This window comes from Panthera pardus, unplaced genomic scaffold (genome assembly GCF_024362965.1).
Source record: "Panthera pardus isolate Hobbes unplaced genomic scaffold, ASM2436296v1 HiC_scaffold_24, whole genome shotgun sequence".
In the NCBI taxonomy this organism is placed as follows: domain Eukaryota; kingdom Metazoa; phylum Chordata; class Mammalia; order Carnivora; family Felidae; genus Panthera; species Panthera pardus.
The window spans coordinates 10,968,200-10,987,983 of record NW_026526810.1 but is presented as its reverse complement, the minus strand read 5'-3'; the positions used below and the strand labels follow the sequence as shown (position 1 = coordinate 10,987,983).

General features: G+C 49.5%; 1 protein-coding gene and 1 long non-coding RNA gene across 5 annotated transcripts in view; both read left to right on the top strand.

The window, feature by feature from the left end:
- The window catches only part of ADAMTS17 (ADAM metallopeptidase with thrombospondin type 1 motif 17), a 343,562-nt gene that overhangs the window by 310,846 nt on the left and 12,932 nt on the right, over positions 1-19,784 (top strand). For all 4 annotated transcript variants that reach the window (XM_019460111.2, XM_019460109.2, XM_019460110.2 and 1 more), the window contains 2 exons: positions 9,770-9,974; positions 14,318-14,470. In XM_019460111.2, the coding sequence (XP_019315656.2) occupies positions 9,770-9,974; positions 14,318-14,470 (358 nt within the window). The remainder of the gene's footprint in view (positions 1-9,769; positions 9,975-14,317; positions 14,471-19,784) is intronic.
- LOC109273350 (uncharacterized) lies at positions 14,658-16,239 on the top strand. The gene is made up of 2 exons (XR_008416990.1): positions 14,658-16,115; positions 16,149-16,239. It is a non-coding gene; the product is annotated as an uncharacterized LOC109273350 (long non-coding RNA).

Here is a 19,784-nt window from a genome sequence, read left to right as displayed (position 1 = left end):
TTGGTTCTCAGGGCTGGACTAACACCCTCAAGCCCACAAAAGCTCACATTCACAGACTAGCATATTCGTTCCTCATTATGCCCTTCAGGTTTTCATTTCCTCCTTTAAAAAAACAAATATGTGAATAATATTACTTTTCGGGGGAATGTATATGAGAACTCATAATTCTCAAGTTGTAGATGGAGAAATGCTGAGCTGGAGCCGAACGTGCGGCTGTAAAGCATGACCCTGGTCCCCTCGGGAGAGCATCACAGCTGGGCCCATGAAGCCCCTGTTGTCCCTCCTCACCCCGCTCCTTCTTTCACAGACATCTGTTCCATAAAAGCAGCCACGTATCTTCAGAGACTATAAATGACACGTGTTGAAGTCGTGTTTTGATTGTTTTTTTAACGGAGTTGTTGGCTCTAATCTGGCTGGAGATGCAAGAGTGACTCGGGCAGATGGGAGTCTGCTGCTGCCTGAGGGTCCTCTGTGGTGTTTTGGGGAGAGAGTCCAGGAGGTCCGGCACTTGGCCAGCTGGCCTCTGCCATGTCTCCTGACCCCCAAGCGTGCAGCACACGCAGAGACAGAAGCTTCAGGTGTGCTGGGAAAGGCCTTGTCATCCACAGGAAGGCAGAGCAAGGTGTTTGCGTTTCCTTGGCTGCACCCTCACAGCCCAATGGACAGCAGCCCTGCACAGGGGAGGAGGAGAAGAGACCCACATCCCTGGGGGCCTCCTCCATGCCAGCCATTTCCCTGGGATCTTACCTCCCATGCATTTATCATCTGGGCCTGGACCATGTAAGCAGAGATCACGTGGGCCAATCCTCTACCAAAGCCTGTGAGAGGAAAGTACTACCGACATTGTGCAGAGGAGGAAACTGAGGCTTGAGCACTGATGTGCCCAAGGTCACGTGGCTGGTGAGTTGGTGAAGACTCGAGTCCAGGTCCTGAATGTGGGCTTCTGAGAATTTGAGAATGTGTGACTGAAATACGTGGGCACCTTTGATTTACAGGCATCATGGGGAGGTTGGTCAGGCGTACCCTAACCAGAAGCATAATTGTATAAGTGAAAAACAAAGCCCCTGGATTGGGACACAGAGGACCTCCCACCACACACACAAACCCCCGCTACTTAATAACTGGTGGGTCTCGGGTGAGCCTGGTCACATGTCCCAGTGGTCTCTCCACCTGTAATGCAGAAAGTCCTTCCCCTGGGAGCTCTGGGAGGTGAAAGCAAGATGGCGGCAGGGAAGGACCAGGCCACAAAGCAGAGGGGTGACCATGCCCACACAGAGTATAGTGCTGACCCACCAGAGGGCAAAGGTGAGCCTGTGCTTTCCAACTTTCTCTTGACAAAGAGTAAGTGAGAAGGGAGAGCTTCAATCTATCTGGTTTTCCAAATCAGACTGCCTGGGTCCTCCATGGCTTACAGATGGACACGATCATTCTTCAGGCCAGACCCTTTTTCAAGGTACACGAGCCAGTTGACCTGAACTCTGCCACCAAATCCCAAGGAGAGACAGTGGCGATCCCTGTCACACATTCTCTCTACTCACCCAGTCCCTGACCCGTGTCTTAGACATTATGCAGGTCTCTGACAGGTCTCCCGCTCTGCCATCTGTGCTGGGATGACTTTTCCCAAAGCCACTGCCAGTGGGCAGGGGTGGCCCCTCTAGACAGATGTGTCCATGAGAGAAACTTCCCTGTCTGTTCTGGATCCTTTGCTTCCACCCCTCAGTCCTCAGGTCTAACCTTCTAACTCAGCCTTCCTCCATGTGCAGCCCACCTGCCCAGAGCCTCAGTGAGAGTAGTGAGACGTCTTCCTTACCTCTGCCGTTGAGGACAGGCCTGGTTTCCAAAGCCTAGACATTATTACTCCAGGACTGAGAGTCTGTGGATCCCACTGTGTAGGCATCAAACCAGATTTATTGAAGGGGCATTCTCGAAGTCTGTCTTCTGGCACCCTCTTCTCCCTGAGACCTCTCCTGTGTCAGCAACACCTCCTTGTGGCTAAATCCAGAGAATGCTTTTCAGGCCTCCTCCAACCCAACCCTGTCCTGGCTTCTCTTGAACAGTCCTCCCACCCTCCCTGGCCTTGCTGGCTGCTCCTTCTCTGGCTCCTTATTCCAATCATAGATGCTTGCATCCCCAACCCCTGCCATCCGTCCCCCATCCTCTTTTCTCCCTGTAGAAGCTCCCTGTGTGAGTTGTTCTTATCTTGCTTTCTACCATGACCTTGTTGCTGGTGACTTCCAACCCTGTGTCTCCACCCCAGATCCCACCCCTGAACTCCAGAACTGCACCTTCAGACCCTTCCCAGTACCACTCAGCTGCCCAGCGGCTGCCTCAACCTGACCCTCTCAAAGTGGTGCCCACCCTTCTTCCCCCAAGCTAAATCCTCTCCCCATGTTCTCCCTTGCAGTGGAGGTACTGTTGGACTCCTCTCAGCCCATTGGAATCCTGAGCTTGACTCTTGCCCCCTTTATCACCTTGACCCCACATACCCAAAGCCCTTTCAATCCCACTCTTAAATAGTCTTATATCTGTTTTTCTGCACTACTGCCTCGGTGAAAGTCATCATCTTGTCCCAAGATTCATGGTTACCTGAGACACCCAAGGCAACCTCTCTTCCACCCGCCCTTAAGTACTCTTCAAGAACCAACCATCCCAAACTGGGCAGCTGCTCGCTCGCATTCTCTCTCTCTCTCCTCCCTCCCTCCCCCTGCTGCTTAAATATCATGGGATCATGGGCAGTCTCTCTCTATGAGAGCACCAGTCCTGCTTCTTTGGTTGGCCAACTTCACATTGACCATCAGGACCCAACTCAAGGCCCACTTCCTCCACAGCACTTATAAGATAGTGAAGAAATTGTCTGTTTATATGTTTCTCTTTCCCCCAAGGACCACACACTTGGCTGAGATGTTTCCCATCATTCTTTTTATGCTGTGATGTTTTACACGTGGCCTATAGGATGCTATGCCTGACATTTGTCTGTCTCCATAACAGTTGCTCAGATTATCACATACTGGCATGTTGTTTTCCTTACGTTGGTTAATTTAACTAATGTAGGGAACATTTTTGGCACAGAGCTAAGCATAGATCGATGCTCAGCCAATACCAGATCCTTCTTACTGATGCATTTTGTAGATGCATAAAGTTGACTGAATCCCTTAGACACAACACTTGTTAGCTCCAACACATCTTGTGTTGAAATACAACTCACAGTTTTTTGTTTTGTTTTGTTTATAGTTTGAAGTTGTTGAAAATGAATGACCTACCAGTGTTCTCTCTCTGGCTCTCTATATTTGAGATTCCCTAGATAGTCAACATAAAATAACTGTGTCAAAAGAACTTGATCCTAAATATGTCATTGTTTCTTTGTAACAACTAAGTCACATTGCAGCGGGTTTCACAAGATTTTTACCTAGTTTAAATCTCAGCCAAATCAAGATCTGAACAGAAAGTGAATTTTGAATAGAAGCTGAAATTTTCAGAACTGGAACGTAGGCAGAATAGTGCCCCCCACCAGAGAGATCTCGATCTTAATTCCTGGAACTCCCATTACATGTCAAAGGGAAATTAGGGAAATCAGAGGGTTGCAATTGGAAATAAAGTTGTGTGATGGGTTGAACTGCATCTCCACCCCACACATACACCAAAAAAGACATTGAAGTCCTAGCCGTCAGTATTTCAGAATGTGACCTTGTTTGGAAATAGGGTCATTACAGCTGTAATTAGTTAAGGTGAGGTCACACTGAGGTAGGGTGGGCCCCTAATCTAATCTGATTAGTGTCCTTCCAAAGACAGCTATTTAAGGACATGGAGACACAGGGTGAACATCATGTGAAGACAGAGGCAGAGATGGAGTAACACACATACAAGCAAAGGGACACCAAGAATTGCCAGCTGTCATTAGAACCTAGGAGAGAGGCATAGAACATCTTCCTCACAGCCCTCAGAAGGAAGCAACCCTACGACACTTTGCCTTCTGGCTTCGAACCTGCAGAACTGTGAGAGAATAGCTTTCTGGTGTTTTAAGCCACCTAGTTTGTGGTACTTTTTCCAGCAATAAAAAAAAAAGCAAACTACTACAGCTTGCTAATCAGTTGGCCCTAAACTAGATTATCCTGTATCATCTGCTTGGGTCCAGTGCAATCACAAAGGTTCTTAAAAGTGGAGGAAGAAGGCAGACGAGAATGTTGGAGTGATAGCATATGAGAAGGGCTTGGCCAGATGCTGCTGGCGTTGAAGATGGAGACAAGAGCATACGCCAAGCCACTGGGGCAGCATCTAGAAGCTGGAAGAGGCAAGTCTTCCCAGAGCATCTGGAGGGAACCAGCCCCGGCAGCATCTTTGTTTTAGACCAGTGAGATCCATGTCAGATTTCCAACCTCCAGGAGCATAAAATAATAAATCTGTGTTGTTTTGTGCCATTAAGTTTATGGTCATTTGCTGCAGCAGCAATAAAAAAAAAAAGAAAAAAAGAATACAAGGTCTCAGGCAGTGACTGAGCTGCCTGGAGGATCTGATGAGAAGCATCGAACTTGAAGTATGTGCAGAGGAGCTGAGTCTGTTTCCTGCTGGACAGGAAAGGAATCCAGTCCTTCCAGACTCGAGAGCAACCGAGGAAGGGTGGCCCGAACTAAGGAAGTGTTAATGGGGGCTTCCTGAAGCATGAATTTTACTGCTTTTAAGAAGATCTACAAACTCAAACTTAGCTAATAAATGTCACTGTTAAGGTTCTTAGAGGACATGAGTGAAAAAACAATCAGGCTTGAGCTGCACTTGTAATATGAATTGTTTTACGGAATCACAGTTCCTTTCTCCCATTCCTGGACTCGGGATTAGTGGGACTTCACTCTGATGTTTACTTGCATGATGTTCCTCTTCCACAGAGGACCCTCCTGCAGACTTCCTGGCTGCTGGTAAAATGGTTTCTTTCAGCCACCAGCAACAAAGTTTCCAGAAAGTCATCTTTTGCTCCCCCAGCCTCACGGAGGGAATGTGGCTGTTTGTCAAGATGAGCAAAAACAAGCCTAGCTGAAAAATAGCTCCGATCCCCTGCAGCTTGCGTGCCTATGTGGGGCAACAGCTCTCCTGGAGCTGGTTGGGCACGCACCTCAGACGGGGCTACAGGCACTCGGTGAAGACGCCATTCAGGGATACTCCGCGGTTACCTGATGTCTGCACAGAGCTGAGCACCAGCCTTTCTCACCGGCTCATCATGGCCTCCCTGGGACTTGAGAACACTTCACTTCCTTGTCCTTCTCTCACTTACTTCCTGTTCCTAACCATCGCTTCTTTAAATTCTGAAGGAGCACCCGGCTCTTGGCTCAGGTCGTGATCTCATGGTTCGCAGGATCAAGCACAGAGCCTTCTTGGGCTTCTCTCTCTTCCTCTCTCTCTCTCTGCCCCTCCCCTGCTCACTCTCTGTCTAGTTGGGCACTTTGCTGGGATGAACACTGGGTATTGTATGTAAGCAATGAATCACAGGAATCTACCCCAAAAACCAGGAACACACTGTATACACTGTATGTTAGCAGACTTGACGATAAAATATATTAAATTTTTTTTAATTAAATTGTGATGAAAATACACATAACATTTACCACCTCAACCCTGTTTAAGTGTACAGTTTAAGTGGCATTAGACACATTCACACTGAGTGCCCATTACTACCGTCTGTCTCCAGAACCCCACCTCCTGCTCACATACAGCTCTGCATCCCTTAAACACTAGCTCCCCATTCCTTCCCACCTGATGGCCACCATCTTTCTGTCTCTATGAATCTACTCCAGTTACCTCATGTAAGTGGAGTCCTTCAGGACTTGTCCTTCTCTGACTGGCTTATTTCACTCAGCATGATGTCCCCATGGCTCCTCCATATTGTAGTGTGTTTTCGAATCTCCTTCCTTTTTAAGGCCGAATGATATTTTGTCGTACGTTCTCCTGAGGTGTTGTGCCATGGTTGCGTCTGGATAACCAGATCCCTGTGTGGAGCTGGGAAGTGGGAGGGGAGAAGGAAGGGTGGAGGGGCAAGGAGATGGGAATGTGCCGTGAGCTGCCCCACGTGTGACTTGCAGGTGTGGGGTCATGTGTGAGAGCCACAGGAGGTTCGGAAGGGCGCCTTGGCCTCAGACAGAGCCTGTTTTGAACCTCAGCAGATCCTCAGTACATCTGACAGTAACTATCACCCCAAGGACAGGAGCAGGGACAGCGCTTTTACACAGCCCCAGGGGACAGAGAACCCCCCCCCCCCCCAGTTAAGGAGCAGGGCCAACCATAGATCAGTGTCATGCATCTCTACATGTGTGGGGCTCTGTCACCCATTCCTCTGCCAGACTCTGGGCAACAGCAACAGGGGACATTGCAGGGGGTCAAAGGATTCTTCTGGAAAGGGGAGGAGGGACACATAGGCTGTTTTCCATTCTGTCATACTGCTGCAAAGCACCCAAAATGCACAAGAGACACCAGAAGCAAAGGAAGGAGGAACGGGGAAGATTGGCAATCCCTCACAGCTCTATAAGAATCTGATCCCCTTGGGTCTGACTCTTCCAGTCACTGATAGAACAGGAGGCATAGGAGACGTTTGAGGCGTGACTGCTGAACCTCTCCCAGCTCTTCCCCATCCCCTTGGCTGCCCAGATGGACTTTTGTGTGGATCAGAGTCAATTTGCATATTTCCTAGAGCACATGCTCTGGTTGTGTGCCCAGGGATGGAGACACTGGCACCCTCTGGCCAAGAGCCTGCAGGTGACATTCTCATGAGTATGACACAGCAGTCCCAGTTCCCAGGGGTGGCCTCCAGGAAGCACAGCAAATACAAAAGACAAGAGGGGGACACAGCTCTGTTCACAGCTGGGGTCAGCACAACAGCAGGTGTCATCAGCCTAAAGCCTGACGTTTGTATTCACAAAGTCAGTTGCAAAAGGTCAGGACAAAGGGGATCTGGCTGAGAGTCCTCTAAGTTCTATTTTGTTTGGAAAATAGAAATGGCAAGGAGCTGAGCTGCATTAATAAACATGGAGCCTCCCCACTTAAAGAGAGAGAAAATCATCACATTCTCTCCTGCTGCTTTCAGACCCCATCTGGGCCATTTTGCCCATGACAAAGCAATCCATTTGGAGAACAGTAGTGACTGATTAGAGAATTAGAAGGGAAAGGATTCAGATCTGCCACATGCAAATTATTTTGATTGGGATAAGAGAAAACTTACAAGGGAACAACAGAGCCATCTTCAAATATTTACGAAGGCAATCATGTCACTCCAAAGACCAGAACAAGGAGAAATGGGAAGGATTGGGTTTAGTTCTTACAGTGTCATTTAAATAGTTGTCAGGTGGTGAAATGGGGGCAAGATTTGCTCACTGCCCTCTGGGACTTCATCTTCTCCTGCCGAGAAGATAAGGAATAACAATTGCTACAAGTTATAAGGGCTGATGTGTGCCAGGTGCTGCTGTAAGCAACTTACAGGCAACATGTCACTTGTCCTCACACTCCAGGGTACACACACTCCTTTGCATCCCTTTCCATCCTGCAGTTTATGCAAGGGGTCTGGGAAGAGAAGCTTCCCTGGATTTATTCCCTGGGGGCATAGAGGACAGTGATGAGCTCTTCCAAGGGAACTGAAAGTCAGAGGAGGTGGCCTGAGCTTGCCCTAAGGGATGAGGAGGAGCAGTGGAGGGAGGGGCCGGGGGAGCTCCTTCTTCTCAACATTTACCCCAACCACTACCACTACCCCCAGCTGGTACAAGTTACCCTCATCCCCTGCCTGGACTGGTGCAGTGGCCTCCTCCCTGGTCTCCTTGCTGCTGCCCTGCAGGGCATGTCACTCCTGTCTCCAAACCCCCTGAGACTGCATCTTATTCAAACAAGAGCCACAGTGGCCAGCCAGGGCCTGTAGAATCTCCCCCCTGTGCCTTCTCATGCCCCTCTCTCTGCTCCTCCCTCTGCTCCTCCCTCCTCCCCCCTTCTCCAGCCACACTGGACTCCTTGCTGCTCCTCAACCCTGCCAGCACACTCCTCCCCAGGGCCTTTGCACCCACTGTGCCCTCTGCCTGGAAGTCTTCTCTGCTTACTCTCTCGCTTCCTTCCAGGCTCTGCTCACACGTCAGCTTATCAGTGAGGCTGTCCCTGCCAACTTGTGTGCTCACCCCCCTCCTCCTCCCCCTCCTTCCCTACACTGCCCTACTTTTCTCTGAAGCACTTACTACCATGTGGCATCTCCTCTATTCATATATGATATATGTTATATATAGTTTACTGTGTTATATTCTATTGTATACATTTGTTGATTTACTGTCTGTTCCCATTAGGATGGTAAGATTTGTAGGGCAGGGCCTTGTCTTGTTCACTGCCTCATCATCAGAACCTAGGACAGTGCCCAGCACATGGGAAGCCCTCAGTGAATGTGCCATGCTAGGATGGGTGAATGAGCAAGTAAGCTAGAACTGGAGAAGAATTGGGGGGGTGGCACCATCCAGTGTCCCTTCAAGGACCTGCCTGTGGAAAGGCACTGCTGATATATTTTTTTAGGGTTTTTTTTAAGTGTTTTATTTAGATAGCATGAATGAGGGAGAGGCAGAGAGAGAGGAAGAGAGAAAATCTCAAGCAGACTCTGCACTGTCAGCACAGAGCTCGACACGGGGCCCGATCTCACGAACCTTGAGATCATGACCTGCGCTGAAATCAAGAGTGGGACGCTTAACCGACTGAGCCACCCAGGTGCCCAACACTGCTGTTTTTTCTAAACAACAGGATAGCATAATCAGATTTGGTTTGAGCAACTTAGGACTCGATGATGATGAAGAGGAGTGTGTTTATCAGACATGGGCATAGATTGAGCCATTCTGTTAATATGGGAGCTCCTGGGAACTAGGTGGACTTGAGGCTCATGCAGGGACCAAACAGGAGAGAGTCCTTTTGTGTCCCCAAAAGGCCATTCAAAGCCCCACTCGGTGTCCTGAGAAATCATGATTTACAACTGCTCAGCTTCCTTCCAACACCACAAGGCCAACAGGAGCCATGGCAGAACCGGGGTCATTGAAAGATAAGGCAGGTAGGCCAAGTTCTAGTCAAGCACTTGCAACAGCTCAGTTCTGTTACAGCCCACAAGTTGCCTCCTCAAGAGTGACAGTCCCCACCCAAAAGGGCTATCCACTCTTTGAAAAGCAGGGGGTACCTGGTCCTGGTGTGTTCAAGCTGGCCCTGGAGTGTCCCTTGTCATAGGCTATACCAGTCTGGTTTTGTTGCAGTGACAAATGAGCCCGGTATCTCAGTGGCTTATAGCAAATGGTGTCATGTTATTACAGAGCTCAGCTGTTGGAGCATCCCCTGTATTGGGACCTGCTGCTCTCATGGCAGAGGGCAGGAAACAGGGAGAACCAGAGCCAAACCACATAATCACACTCAAAGCTTCTGCTGGGACATGGCCAACTTCATGTCCACTCACACCCCATTGAACAAAGCACGTCATAGACAGTGGGTGGGATATGGAATCCCGCTACAAGGAGAGTGACCACTTGGGAGCAATAATTGAATCAACCATAGAGGTGTTGTGTGCAGAAGGATTTCTGTTTTGAATAAGCTATTGAACTACTCAACTCATGTGGCTTCCTCTGCCCTAATACTTCAGAATTATTTCTAAAGTTGATTGCAAAGCTCTTTGAGTCTATCTCCCTCTCTCACACTACAGACCCAAGATGCCGTGATCTGTCCAGAAGGCCCTCCGGGGAAACTGGCCTTTCCACCCAGTTATTTTTTCACTGTCTTTCCTCCTCCTGGACAGGTGGGTGGCAGGCCCATGGAGCCCCTGCTCAGCGACCTGTGAGAAGGGCATCCAGCATCGGGAGGTGACCTGCGTGTACCAGCTGCAGAACGGCACACATGTCACCACGCGGCCCCTCTATTGCCCGGGCCCCCGGCCAGCACCAGTGCAGAGCTGTGAAGGCCAGGACTGCCTGTCCATCTGGGAGGCGTCTGAGTGGTCACAGGTGGGTGCCTGGGCTGTCGCCAGTGCTGAACCCACCAACAGGGCCTCTGTGCCTTGTCCACCACCCAATTGGTGCCTTTCCCTCCATGGTATTTGTGACTCAATACCACATATCACAGTCCTCGCCAACCCCCAGATAGCCAAAAGATGAATTCTAGTCACATATTCTTAAATTCCACCTGAGATAACAATATGGCTAAAGGAAGCATGGATAATGTGGTTTTGATCATGTATACGTTTTTGATAATATATATCACAGTTTGATCCCATTTCCTATGACAATTCTCATGTAAAGTTGGATGGATGGATGGATGGATGGATGGATGGATGGATGGACGGATGGACGGATGAGTGCGTGGATGGATGGATAGATGGGTAGGTGTGGACATAAGTAGGTAGACAGACAGACCAACTGACCAATCTTTTAATTTTCTTTCAACACGTTTGAACTTTAGTGTGATCAGATTGGTAAGGTGGTATCATAGGCTTTCTTTGAACTCTGTGTCAGTCTTTGTAGATTGTAAGAGACAAGCAGATGCTGGAAGGGACAGTTTTTAGTGCGCAGGTTGGAATCACACACCTCATGCCATAAAACATGCTGGAAAGAGGTCAATTAAGCCTTAAGTTTTAACTTACGCTGAAGAGTGATTCTGGAAATATTTTATCTTTGGTAATATCATCTTTCAAGGCTTTGCATTGACTTTGCATTAATGATTTTGACTGGCCATAAAACAAAAAAATAGCTGAACAAAGGGCAAGTTTCCCTCAGATCCCCCATCAAATGTGTTCTAGGAAAGTCAGAAAGGCTAAATCCAAGACACTCTTCAGTGTGGAAAATATTTTTAAAGTTCCTTTTTATTGCCAAACAGTTGGAATTATTTTGAATAAGAAAGTATTCAGCCCATTCTTAATGAACGAAAAGTCTGCCCTTGGCTGCTCTGAAATGGGGATTACTTTTCAGACGGATCTTAACATGTACCCATTTAAAGACTTGAGTCTTTAACCTGCTCGTTATTATATTTTAAAGAAAAGAGAGAGTTTAAAATTTTGATTTTTTTTACATGTATTAAGGTTTGTAAGTTAAACGTTCAAGGGACCTCTTTTAGGGAGGGGGGCTACTTGCTGGAGGGGTAGAGGCAGGAATGCAGTCTTCCCCCAACCCACCTTGAGCCTAAGATCCTTGATCACCAGACTCCTGATCCAAACAAGATTTACACTGTAATCAGATCAAAGCCATACATTTTCCATTTGGATTCTTTCTCATAGAAAAAAGAGAAAAAAAGTCCTTACCAAAATAACCAAACCTGACATTATCAACTGTCACCATAGTGTTAAAGAATACCAGATTGAAAAAGGTGAGACAACTGAAGCAAGATTTAAAGAAATATCTCTAGGGGCGCCTGGGTGGCTCAGTCGGTTAAGTGTCCAACTTTGGCTCAGGTCATGATCTCACTCACGGTTTGTGAGTTCAAGCCCTGTGTCAGGCTCTGTGCTGACAGCTCAGAGCTTGGAGCCTGCTTTGGATTCTGTCTCTCTCTCTCTCTCTCTCTCTCTCTGCCTCCCCATTTGTGCTCTGTGTCTCAAAAATAAATAAATGCAAAAAATTTTTTAAAAAAGAAATATCTCTAATTTCACATCTGTATCTTTGCGCATATGTGATCCTAATGCTGAAATAGCATCTGTACCAATCAGTCTAATTCTGGCTCAGCCCAGCCTTGAGCCAAATGCATCTTTCTGCACATTGAACTTGGAATCAAATCTCGCCCCCATTCATGAGATGCTCACCAAACTCGTATTTCTACTACTTCACCACATGCTGAATCAACCCCTTTAATATTTCTTCTGGAAACAAATGGGTTTACGTTTCTGATGGCAGAGAAATGTATTTGATCAACAAGGTTGCTCTTATTCAGCCAGCAGTGTTGATCACCCTTACTGTCTACACCCCACCTTCTTCACAGCTTTGCTAGAATGAGGAGCAGAAACCATGAAGGAGGCAAAAGATAGTGACTCTCTCCTGTCCTGGGCTTCTGGTCCCCATCCCTGGATCAGAAGCCAAGGGAGAAACTGAACATGGCCCTCCTAGGTCCCCCAGAGGAAACCCCACCTGCAATGCTGCCCCTTTCTCAAGGCTTAAGGCTTCCAGCCAATGCTGGTGGTCAGAAGGGCTGAACTAGGGTTTGGTAAAGAAACAGACTGGACATTAGCATTTGAACTTCAAGGGAAAGGGATAGGGAACACAGAATAGAGTAAGACAATGCAGAAACTCAGGCATAAGTGGTAAGTAGGCTTCTAGTTGGAGAAAGAGCCAGTGGTGTGGGTGCCGGTGCCAGGGAGGAGCCCACACGTCAAATGGTGAGGGTGGGGCTGATGAAATGGTCATGGAGCATCACCTTACAGAGAAGAAGAAGTTGAAGGTCGACTCAGGAACCCAGGCTCCCTGCAGCAGCCCTCCTGGCCACAACCCAGCCTGCCCAGGAAGGTAACACCTGCCATAGACCGACTCCTTGTATCTGAGGTCCTGTTAAGCTGTCCCTCACCCATGCACAGGACCAAATACTCATGCTGTCCAGCTCCCTGCTAGGTGACCAGTTCTGAAGCCTGTGTATTTCATCTAAAGTTTCTTTATTTACCGAGAGAGAGAGAGAGAGAGAGAGAGAGAGAGAGAGAGAGAGAGAGAGAAAGTGGGGGAAGGACAGAGAGAGAGGGAGGGAGAGAGAATCCCAAGCAGGTTCCTCGCTGTCAGTGCAGAGCCCAACTTGGGACTCAAACTTATGAATTGTGGGATCATGACCCTGCCTATATATTTCTTCTAAAACAAGGCAGTCTGAGTTTCAAAAAGAAAAGAGGGAAGAAAGGAGGGGAGGGGAGGGGGAGAGGGAGGGGAGGGGGGAGGGGAGGGGAGGGGAGGGAAGGGAAGGGAAGGGAAGGGAAGGGAAGGGAAGGGAAGGGAAGGGAAGGGAAGGGAAGGGAAGAACCCCAAGGGGCCCGTCAGAGAGCTAAATGGGACAGGGAATTCATTAAAAAAATAAATAAATAAAGGTAAATAACATTTTGGGGTAAACATTAATAATGGAAATATAAAGAATAACATTTGATCTCCGTGCATTTTTTCAGGGGACACAGTAGAACTTTTTAAAAATCAAGTTTATTGTAGCTCAAGAATATCACTGCTGTACATTTCTGATAAATCAAGCAAGTATGAAAGAGGCATTCACATTGCTAGGGCTCCATGTTGGGGCTACTACACTCACGAGCTGTCCCCACCATAGCTCTGGGACCCAGCAGTTGGGAGGAACTTTCCCAGGCAGCCTGGGTTTCCTTGTGTCTGTACATCTTGGCAGAACACCGCCTTCAGCCCCCTGTCGCCACGAGTTCCATGTTTGTTTGCGTGGTGGGGACAGGGCTTCCGCACCCGGCAGATACGAGGGAGGGCTCCATGGGTCTATGGCCATGTCTCCTCTTGCTGGCCAGATCATGCACGCTGTCAGACCTGTCCTCCCAAGGTCACAAATCTGCCTGGGCTTCCTTCTGCTTGGTGTGGAGGTGGGTAAGCCCTCTTTGAGCCCGGGCGAGGTCCCTCCCTGAGCTCACGGGGAGAAGGCTCCAGATACACCCCGCAGGACCGCACTATTTACATCTTGTCACTCCATCTCTCATCCCTAACTCAGTGTATCTTGCTGCCTGGGGGAATGGGAATCTTGACCTCTCTCGGGACTCACCCATGATTTGTCATTCCTCAGGCCCTACTTGGGCCCCGTCCCCACACTGTCTCTCGAAGTGTCTCCCAAGAAGTAAAGTAAAATGCTACAGGGAACATGGCTCCATCACACTCTTGGCATCCATGCTTAAAACAGTCATTGTGGCTCTCTGCAAGAGCTTGCCACCTGCCTGACGTGAAAGTCACCTGTGGCCTGGCTTTGCGTCTCCCCGCTTCTCCACCCTGGACCTGTGCCTTTCCCCCAGGCTGGTCCAGACAGAGTGCATATAGCTGCAGGCCAGCTGGGAGGAGCCAGGGGCCTCACACATCTTTGCTTTGGTGTCTGTCCTCAGCAGCATTTGCCCCTTGAACTCACTCACTGCATTGGTCTTTGGGACCTGGCAGCAGGCCACTAAATTCTTAGTTTGGTCTTCTGGGTGCCCCTGAGCTCTCCCTACTCCCCCCATCACCAGCCACTTATCTGGAGTCACATAAAGGACCAGGTGCATCAGACTCCGGAAGACCAGGATCCTTTTCACCCTTGGCGTCCCCAGAACTGGGTCTGGCACATAGGAGCGACTTAACAAGATTGATGAACTTGAGCTGAATCAGACCAGATTAAACATCCAACCGGTGTCTTGCAGTGCTCTGCCACCTGTGGTAAAGGGACCCAAAAGCGAACTGTGACGTGCACCAACTCGCAAGGAAAATGCGACGCGTCCATGAGGCCGAAAGCAGAGGAGGCGTGCGAGGACTACTCAGGCTGCTACGAGTGGAAAACCGGGGACTGGTCCAAGGTGAGTCCAACGCGCCTGCGTTTCCACCCTGCAGGGAACTCTAGAAACAGGAGCTCAGATCTCACCACGCGCCTCGATTCAACGAGGCGGTCCCAGTCTACCCAGGCAAGTGCGCTTTCTCTCCAAGCTGTGCACCTGCCGGTGACCCCAGGCTGCGTGCAGTGGGAAGGAAACCGAATGCCCCCCCGCAGCACGAAGCAGGGTGCTCCGGGTGCCAGTTGGCTGTCCTGTGCTGCGTGCTGGCTGTGCCCCAGCATCCTGCGGGGGACTTGGCCGCCGGCCATGGCAAAAGCCTTGTGAACACACAGGAGCCTTGGCTGAGGCAAATGTGGAGGGGGCTCATGGGCAAACAACACTTCCATTCACTTCAGGACCCTTGGGTGAGGGCCTGGATGATGCAGGGGCGGATAGGTATGAGCCTTGGGGGTGGCAGAAAGGAAGAGCCTTCTTCCAGAGCCTGGCCTGCACCCCTGGGGGACAGAGAGGCTTAAATAGCACAGGAATGTAAACCCGATATAAAAACTTCTTTCCTGCTTAGCCCTTCTTTTGCTCATTCACCTGGTATCTGTCAACCTGTTACCTCTAAAGCCTGTTTACCAGGGGCTGAGCTAAGTCATCACATGTGAGCCCCAGCCAGTACACCTTCTAGAGAACATTTTCCCAACACCTGTAGAATTTCTTTTTTTTTTAAGTTTGTTTATTTTGAGAGAGACAGCGGGAGTGGGGGAGGGGTGGAGAGAGAGGGAGAGAGAATCCCAAGCAGATTCTCACAAAGCTGGGATGGGATGCAGGGATCCATCTCACAAAGCTGCAACGTGACCACCTGAGCTGAAACCAGAAGTCGGATGCTCAACCGACTGAGCCACCCAGGTGCCCCAACAGCTATAGAATTTCTAGTGACATTTGCTAATGTCGGATTTTCTAAGAAAATTTCTAATGACAGCCTAGAGTGTGTTTGTGTTTCTTTTTGGTCTTAGCAACTGAAAACTCCCTGTTTGTTTCTCTCGATGCCTCTTCACTCCTGGGTTGCACACTGATGGCCCGAGAGCCTCCGGTGTTTGCATGGCCTGCACAACAATGTCTTAAACATTTTAGAATTAGTTACTAACATTTAAAAACAGGACAATTCCACCTGAAAGTCTGGAGATGGGCCCCTGTCTGGAAATCTGGCAACAGGGCAATGTGGCCTGCGTCCTCACGTGGCCACCATGAACTGGGGCCACGCAGGCCTGGTACCTTCCCCCAGACCCTGGTCCTCCAGCCTCTCCCCAGGCTCCTCCAGCCACTATGCATTTTGATTTACCTGCCTGGCCCAGGCAGTACCTTTCTTGCTTTGTGCCTCTGCTTTATGGAAGGAGAGATGCTTTGGCCATTGGAAAGCAAAACTTCCCCAAATCTGGTACCCAAATGGCCACCTTCCCACAAGTCTGAATACAAATTCCTGCAAACTATTGGAGTGCATAAAAGCCAAATTCCTCCGGTTCCAGTTTGCTGTCTGTGCTGAAATGCAGCATCTGGATAACTGCGAATTTGGGGACGACCAAAAACACCTCCTGTTTATTTACGCCCTGATCAGAAAATCTGACCAGAGCAATAGAACCGAGGCCAGTAGGTCCGGTTTCTCCATGAATGTAATAACGCTTAGGTCCGGTTTCTCCATGAATGTAATAACGCTTAGTATGGAGTTGCCAGGATGAGTCTTATCATTGGAAGAAGTCTCACTTGAACTTCACTTGAAGGCTCTTGCAAAACAAACAAACAAAAAGAAAGTGCCATTAGAACCTAGAATCCTGTGAGAAAGACGTCAAGGGGCTGAGTTACAGCTCTGACTCACCACTTAATGTGTCTTAATCTGTCTGGCTCTCAGTCTCTTTATCTCTGAAATGGAGAATCATTAACACTGGCCCTGGCCATTTCGCAGAGACGCTCCGAGCTTTCAACGTGCTAGTATATGTGACTCAGCACTTGGACATCTCAGCCCGTTTTCCTGCCCCAAACCTATCACCCAGGGCCCACACCATTGTGAGGCACAGGCACCAGGACTAACCCGTTCTGATCTCATCTAACTTTGTCTTATCAGTAGGAGTACCCAGGCTTTTATACAACCATACCCAAAACCGTCTTGTAGCCAAGCATGTCAGACCCAGCTTGACGTAAACAGGCTATCAACAGCTTGGGTTCTAACCAATAAGAAAACATTTGTGGGTGTCCTATGTCAGAACTGTCAGAAGATGTGGAGGGACAACTACCCAACATAGTAAAGTAACATCATCTGGACTCCAAAAGTCCAGGTGTGGATTGGAATAAAGCGGTCATTATACTCGGGAAATTGGAAGGGTCCTAGTGGTCACCACCCTAAGTGCATCCTGTGCTACTGATGGGTGGCTTCCATGGTCACAGATATCCCTGCGCAGGAAGCAGAGGGGAGGAGTGGTCAGTTAGGGCCTGGGCTGTGTGCACCCGTCAGGGTCTGAGGGCACCTGGCATCATTTCCCCTTTGAGGTTTACCTCTGTACCTGTGCCCTGCAGCCAGGGTCATTAGCCCTGGTTCACTGAAGAAGCAATAGATGCTCCAAGATTGAGTGGCGTGCCCACACCCCTCTGGCAGAGTCCAAGCTCCTGAACCCCAGTTCAGAGCTCAATCCAACCAGTGGACACAGAACGAGAAGGGCTGCGGAGTCCCCGTGACGGTGCCTTTGAGCCACAGCATGCCCTACACGTGTTCGTTGGCTCTCCAGGGCTTGGCTTTCTCCAGCCGTTATGGCCATCTGGTTTTGAGAACCAGAGGGACACTTTTGTTTCCTGAAGTACCATGAGCTTCCTGGCACTAGGAGCTGCAGAACACCAGAAAATGAATGTGACTAGTGCCTGAGAAGCTTAGCACGGCACTGCCCCAGATCTAGTAGCTCAGGCTTTCCCTCCTCCGATGTTCAGGGGCACTTCCTTGGCTGAGGACGCTGGTATGTGGTCCAGCCAACTCCCACACACAGCCCACCAGGTAGAGCCGTTAGCTGGCCTGCTTCTCTAGTAGCCAGACCATGGCGAATAACACCTCCCAGCTTTCTGGAAAGGAAGGCATTAGAAGGCCACCGTGCCCACTTTTTACCACAGCCAGCTTGATCAGTTATCCCTGATCAAGGAAAGTAAAAACAAGAAAGAATAATGGAACGGAATGATCTCGGCTGCCATCCAGGGCTGGTATCTTCTGGCATCTGATTGGTGCACAGAGCCTTTGGGGAGAGTACTCAGCATTTGTGGGTGCCACTGGCCCCCTCCCCAGCACATCTGGCCAGAACCAGGACCCAGGCACAGGCTCGTTCTCCCAAGCTGAAAATTCATCACGGACACTGAACTGGAAGTCTGTGCATGCATGAACATATTGGGAGCAAGTGTGGTGGGGCAGGAGCAGCACAGAACTCAGCCGTGGGACCCTCACCCTGTTTGCCTCACCACCACTCCCTCCTGCCACCGCCATCCCTGGGTGGGCTGGCATGCACAGTTACAGAAATCTGTACAGTTAATAGAAATCTGCCCATGGTTTTTCCCCATTTCTTCTCTGGAGAAGTGGAAAGGATCCCGTGGGGATACTTGTCCTCTCTCACTGGGTGATCAGGTCAGTGTTGGTGGATTCCACTGGATGGTTCTTACCCTGACATTTTCACTTATTCAGACTAAATGTGCTTTGTGAGTAACATCTTGTCTCTGCTCTGCGGCTTGTGCACCGTCCCCTTGTTGCATGCCTGGGGTGGGTGCATTTTTTTTTTAAGTTTATTTTCTTGAGAGAGAGAGAGAGAAAACAAGCTCAGGAGGGGCAGAGAGAGAAGAGAGAGAGAGAGAGAGAGAGAGAGAGAGAGAGAGAGAGAGAGAGAGAGAGAATCCCAAGCAGGCACCACATTGTGAGCACAGAGCTGGATGCAGGGCTTGAACTCACGAACTGCAAGATTATGACTTGAGCAGAAATCAAGAGTTGGACACTTAACTGGCTGAGCCACCCAGTTGCCCCAAGGGTCAGTGCACTTTTAAACCCTCTCCATTGTAACCAGCCTCCAAACCTCCCCACATTCCAGACTTTGAAGGCTTCACACAAGTTGCCCCAAAGGAAAGTCAATAGAATTTCAAGGGCCGTCAGGGCATCAGTGTGTCTGGAAGCTTTGACATTTTGCATCCAAGCAGTCTCCTGTTACTTGGCCCCACGGGTGCCGTTGAGAAAGATAAGCCGTCTCCAGGGAGGTGAGGGACCAGCCAGTCCATGGACATTCCACCGGTGCCATCCTGCACTCACTGAAATAAGAAGGACCAGTCACCCCTGAGAAGGGGCTGGCACCCATCCCTTCCTGTAGCTGGGTGAGGGTGCCTGAGAACAACACCCAGAACCTGGGGGAGGCAGGGCCCCTCCCCTTCCCCCAGCCTCAGCAAATGACTGAACCGTAACCGGGGTCCCATATGAGGGACAGGCTTCACATTCCCATCCCTGCTGAGGGCATTATTACTGCTCTGCCATGTTTGAAAAATGGCCTGCAGCTGGCTACCCTCCTGGGATATTAGCTATTTCCAGATCTGTGCAAATCATTGTTTTCACCCGCTAACTGCTGGGTATTCAACCCGGGGGGAGGGAGACGTCACTTAAAATGGGAGAGGAGGAAATCGCATTTCTTTCTAGAATAGCATGACTTTTGATCAAAAGTTGAGATGTTTCAGTTTCAAGACCAGAGGCATTAATCACCGCTGAAATGACGGGATGTTTCTAATTAGAAACAAATTATTCTGGAGGGATCATAATGGATGGTGTTTTTAAAGAAAACCGTTGGCTGTCTGTGTTAAGAGTATGGCTGTTCCCTTTCACTGAAGAGATCAAAGTGACCGTTGACTTCCTGGTGCCTGCGAAGGTCCCATGGAAGGGGGCTGGTCTAACTCCAAGGCCTCAGTCAGGCCCCAGGTGTGCCCCTCACACCCGAGCCCCAGACTGATGTGGAAATCACAGCACCTCCCAGGGGCCATAGGAGGTCAAAGGAAGAAATAAGCATGAAGAGTGTGTGAGCTGCAGACCCCCAAGAAGTCTGGGAGAGCCTCTCACTCAGTGGTGGAGGCCTTACTGTGCTCTAGGCAGGGAGATGGGGGTTTCAGCTCCACGGCCTTAGCAATGAACAGACCTTGCATCGCGAGAGGGGCTTGTTACGGGAAGTTTTCCAGCCCACACCACTTCCAAAGCTTGCACCTGTTTTGGTGGGGTCTGACCCCACTCCCCACTCTGCAAGGCTGGCCTGCCTGCCAAGCTGGGGGCCGGCAGCCAAGACTCTGGGATTCAACCAGCATT